The 5201-nt window shown below is 35.7% G+C and overlaps 2 protein-coding genes across 2 annotated transcripts; one reads left to right on the forward strand and one right to left on the reverse strand.

Annotated features, from left to right (window-relative positions):
* Positions 1 to 1918: 1918 nt before the first annotated feature.
* Positions 1919 to 2950, forward strand: RO3G_09182 (uncharacterized protein; the record flags this gene model as incomplete). The annotated part of the gene is made up of 3 exons (XM_067663767.1): positions 1919 to 2338; positions 2426 to 2686; positions 2756 to 2950. The coding sequence occupies 3 exons, from the start codon at positions 1919 to 1921 to the stop codon at positions 2948 to 2950; spliced, it is 876 nt and encodes a 291-aa protein (XP_067519868.1).
* A 431-nt stretch (positions 2951 to 3381) lies between these two features.
* Positions 3382 to 5124, reverse strand: RO3G_09183 (uncharacterized protein; the record flags this gene model as incomplete). Its single annotated transcript, XM_067663768.1, has 2 exons — positions 3382 to 4505; positions 4608 to 5124. The coding sequence occupies 2 exons, from the start codon at positions 5122 to 5124 to the stop codon at positions 3382 to 3384; spliced, it is 1641 nt and encodes a 546-aa protein (XP_067519869.1).
* Between the last annotated feature and the right edge of the window lie 77 nt (positions 5125 to 5201).

Below are 5201 nucleotides of genomic sequence, written 5' to 3' on the forward strand. Positions count from 1 at the left end.
CAACTCAAATAGTTATATGTCCGAGCTTACAATCCAATAGATATACTTTATTGGCCTTTGTTGAAATTAAAAAATCATACACTGGTTTTGAAAATTTTTCATTTTTCCAATTTGAAAGTTGCCATGGATTCATGTAGTACAAAAGAGACAAAAAAAATTTTACAAGAAATACAATTTCATTTTATTCAGTATGCAGAGTGTAAACATATATATATCTTTACAGATATAGTATATACTTTTTTCTAGCTTTTTTTTGGTACAAAAATTACATCTCTATTCTGAAAATTCAATTTCGTATTATTTTACACGATGTTCCACTGTTAAAATACCCGATGTATAATAATTTAGAATATAGGGTTTGGGTGCAGTGACACACTGCAAATAATTGTGCAAACTCTGCGAATCGTTAATTGTTAGGTATATGCTTTTATGTTCAGCAATATCAAAATCTGTGATTGAATGCATATTTATGCCGACGACGATATCAGCCATACTTTACGGGCCTATAATTCTATTATTTATTCTACGTCCTGCTAATGCAGATACTGACGGGAGTGATAATTCAGAGTTCTAAGTAGATTTAATCCTTAATGTGCGAGGACGTCTATCTTGGTAGCTGCTTTTCATAGTCTTTTCTACGTCAGAAAAAAATTGGGGACCAATGATACTTTTCAAATCAATGCTTTATTTGTCTTTTTGTTCTTTATAAACCACTCATATTGCCTTATAAACTTCTTTATCGACCACTCATATTACTTTATACACTTCTTTATCGACCACTCATATTGCTTTATATACTTCTTTATTAACCATTCATATTGCAATAAATATTGCTTTATATACACAAAAAAATAGGGATTTGGTTTATAAAAAATAGCTTTTTTTTTTTTATTTAAATGAAATAATAATAACAATATACAGTATTTCTTTGCTTGTAGTGTTTTAAAAGCTTACTTGACTTACCTATCGTCACCAAAAAAGCATCAACTAATCTAAAAATACATCAATTAATCTCGTGGAACTCAAAAGGTTCTCATGAGAAAAAAAAAAAAGGCCAAGCTCAAGGATGCAAAGACACAAGGATTCAAAGATTCAAGGATTCAAGGACTTGGGCACTCAAAGCAAAAGAAGAAAAGACATCAGTACTCAAGAACCAAAGCAAGGGCGAGAAAGAGATAGTAAAAGGCCAAAGCAAAGTAGCATGTATCTATAATAATTATTAGCTATTGAGTATACGTAGTAGAAGTAATAGTACCTTTCTTTAGATAGGCCAGAAGACTAGCTAAGCTTATACCAGCAAATAAAAAAGGAAGCAGCATGTATCTATGATAATTATTAGCTATATAGGTTATGTAATAGAAGTAATAGTACCTTGCTTTAGATGGAACAGGAAACAAAAAGAAAAAAAGACACTAGTTAAGCTTATACCAACAAGTAAAGGAAGCAACGATAATCCTGGGAAAGAGACTTTATAAAAATCATTTCAAACATCAAGAAAGCAACCGATATGATTTTACTAAAGTAAAAGCATCGTTAGAGCAGGAATATGGTATATATAATATGAAGAACTTACCTTTTATGAAGATTGTTTTTTTAAAAAAAAAAAAAAAAAAAGGGAAAAAAAATACTTTTTTTTATAGTCTCATTTTACTAGTGTTACAACTATTCGGTATCAGTCAAATCTAATAACCATGAAAGCTCGTTCTAACGCTATTTTTGAAATTAGAGCAGCTATTAGAATATTCAAAAAGCTTGTTTATATATTGTTAAATTTATTCTTTAGTTAACTTTAACATCTTCAACCCAAATAGTGTTTTTTTTTTTAAAAAAAAGAGAGTACAAAAGAAACAGAAGAATATAAAAAAAACATTGTAGGACATTTTTCTTTTTTTTCCTTCTTTATACTTATTCTAAAAAAATGTCCAGACGCGTCGCCACCCCCATCAACGTTCCCAGCAATGCCCCCAAAAGGGCAAGAGTTTCCATGGGCATTGCTGGATCATCGTCCACTGTTGTTCCTTCTCCTTCTTCTTCTCTTTCTTCTGCTCCCGCTCCCGCTCCTGCTCCTGTTTCCGCTTCTGCTTCTGCTTCTGTTCCTTTTCCTGTTCCCGTGTCCGCTCCTGTCCTCGTTTCTGCTCCTGTTCCAAGCTTTGGCAGCCATACTGGTGCAGAGGCCTTCGGAGCAGCCTCTGGTCTCACACCAGAGATGATGGCTGCTCAAATGTGGCAACAGCAACAACTGCAGCAGCAGCAGCAGCAGCATCCAGTTCAACAGCCACAGCAAGGGCAGCAGTATGTTGATATGGCTGAGATCAACAGGATCAAAAAGCAGTGTAGTGTAAGTCTAAAATTAAAGTATCAATTAGCAAATACAATTTAATAACTTTATTTCTTTTTTTTTCTTTTTTTTTTACTTACATTATAGGATCACATAGCTGATCACTACCGTGAATACTTGGTTGGCCATGGCATCAAGTTTGATACGCTCAAGTCCATCACCGACAAGGCCAATAGAAAAGTAAAAAATCTGTTGCGCGATGAAGTCAGGAAGCACCAACGCTTCAATGGCCTGACTGATTCGCAAGTATTCACCATGATTAGAAGTAAGTTCTATTACATGGTGAATAAGGCAAATGGGAAAGCTGTGACGACACCAACGTCAGCCTGCCGCAGCCGCGTAAATGCAGTAAGTACTTGATATTTAAAAATTGTAATATAAAATGCCTATAATACTTACATCAATACTTTATAATAGAAACTCCTTAACAGGAGGGTTGCTTACAACGCTAACGCAGCTGCATACCAAGCACGGTTCCCATTTGCCGAAAAGATCTTGACGGTTGATTGGACCTCTGATGAGGAGAATGGCCCAGAAGATGAAGATGGCCGTACGTTTATTGTCAAACGGCCATCATTCAGAAGTGAAAGAGTAAGTATGACATATCAATAAATCTCATTTTGTAATATACCTTAATTGCCTACAGGTAGTGGAATTCCACAAAGAGCTTCAGAAAGGGTACAAAGAATTACTAAAGAAAAAGGGAGCTCCACCAACAATTAGAAGAAGAGTGCAAAATGTTGAGATGGAGTTCCCAGATAAACTCGATCATGAGTACTACCCTTCCTGGGCTTTTTCTTCCCCTGCTCTTGGCTTCCCCACTTCTGTTTCTGGTCCTTCCTCCTCTGCTGCTGCCAACCCAATGCCATAGGCATCCACTTTTTTGTTTGCTTTTTTTTTTTTTTGTTTCTTGTTTTGTTGTCTCTTACCAAATTGAATAAACATTTGTTAAAAAAAAAGTGGTCTATTGAATGATTCTTTAGTAAAATATATAAAATAATAATAATGATAATGATAAATGATTGAATAGTTTTGCATAATTGTTACATATAAATTTTTCTTGGAAGAGAGAGAGTGAGAATATTATTGTCGATATATGGCTTGACAGCAGCAGGATTATAAATGCGATGAATCGGAAGTATGCTAAGCCTTGACACTGGTTTATACTGATTCTTCCACACTTGGATGCCAGTACCATCAAAAGTGGGAAAATGTTGGGTCGCATGGCTGTACCAATTGACAAATGCAAAGTAATGAGTGTTGTTACCAAATGAATGAGTAAAAAAATATGATATTTGACCAATGCGCAGTTGATTGTCGACAATGGCCTGAATGAATGATGATGGTGATGATGATAATGAATTATCACTTGCTGACTGGTAAAGCTGCCCAAGCAAAGTGATTTTTTTGAATGAGTGTATTGTGGTATCAATGTATGTGTTTGTAGTCATAGGTGCATAGGTGTTCATATAATAATTTTTTAAAGCGTCATAATGTTCATGACATATAAGTTCTGTCTTCTTATTGAATTTTAAAGGATAGGATGTAGGTGGCAGAGGCTCACTACCAGTAATTGTCGAATTAAATAAGCTAGGTCCGTCTATGAAACGAGAGTAATCAAATGGCGTTAAACCACTCTCGTCATTCGTAACCTCACCTATCTCTTCTATAAATTTGGTTAGTAGGAGCATGTCTTCGTTTGTTGAATTTATAAAGGAATGTAAGGAATATACTAGATCTTGTGTGTGAACATTTTGAATGAACATAGTAGCATAAGTTGTTTCAAATCCAGTCTTAAAATTGATGTTGATATCTTTCATATCGCCATTAAGACGTTCAAAGCCATAAAGCCAAAAAGAGTATGAGGGACCAAAGTCCAGGAAGCTTTCTTTCAAATGAAGATGCATATGCATGTTTGGAGTGGGCATAGATTCACCATACAACTCGACACAGGTCTTGCCAAAGTTTTTCATCAATAGATGTGCTGTATCTATGTCTTCTACTGTGATGGAAGGGCCAGTGACCAGCTTCACAGCATCGACATACCGCAACCAGTTCACAAAATGTTCACCTGACAGTCTTTGTTTGAGAAGGAAAGGTGACAACGCAACAACCCAAGTTCTCCACTCATCTGATTTCATATTAGCAAAAGCACCAGAGATTTTTCCTATTTTTTTTTTAAAAAAAAGAAAAAGTAAGTATCTTGCCCCATCATACAATAAAGTTTTATTTTGCGTATATATAAGCACAATCTAGCAGTATTACATACCTTCAGATAGCTTAGTGTATTGCCGAGGAATGATTATGGTAGTTGACTCTGTTGCCATTGCTGAAAAATCAGTAGAATCAAGCAAACCAAAATCCTGCCAAACTTCAATCATTTTTTTTGGTGTTCCAAGAAACAAATTATGCATTGGATCGACAGTTACATATCTCACCACGTCAAAGTAAGGAAGTCGGTGTACTTCACTCCATTTTGTACCAGAACTTGCTTGCTTTTCTTCTTGTTGTGCCTTGTGCGTAGCAGTCAACCAGTCGTACGCATCAACTCTTTGCTGCTCCCACGTTCTTTGCACCCAGTTTTCATCATCAAAATCGGAAAAGTTTGGCTTTGAAGACCTGGTACCGGTTGACAAACGACCAAAAGCAGTTGAGCACTTGTTACATGCTTTAGTAGCCATGGCGCCCATGTATCCAGCTACTTTTCTTGCTGCAGGCATATCACAGTTGATGGACATTAATGCCACACGAACTACTTCTCCGTTAGGACTTTGGTAAGTGGGCATTACAACACCATTGTACAATACAAGCAATTCATCAACCAATGGCTTAAAAAGTTCTGGATTTGATCATCATTGGTTCG

This window comes from Rhizopus delemar, genomic scaffold (assembly GCF_000149305.1).
Source record: "Rhizopus delemar RA 99-880 supercont3.6 genomic scaffold, whole genome shotgun sequence".
Lineage (NCBI taxonomy): Eukaryota > Fungi > Mucoromycota > Mucoromycetes > Mucorales > Rhizopodaceae > Rhizopus > Rhizopus delemar.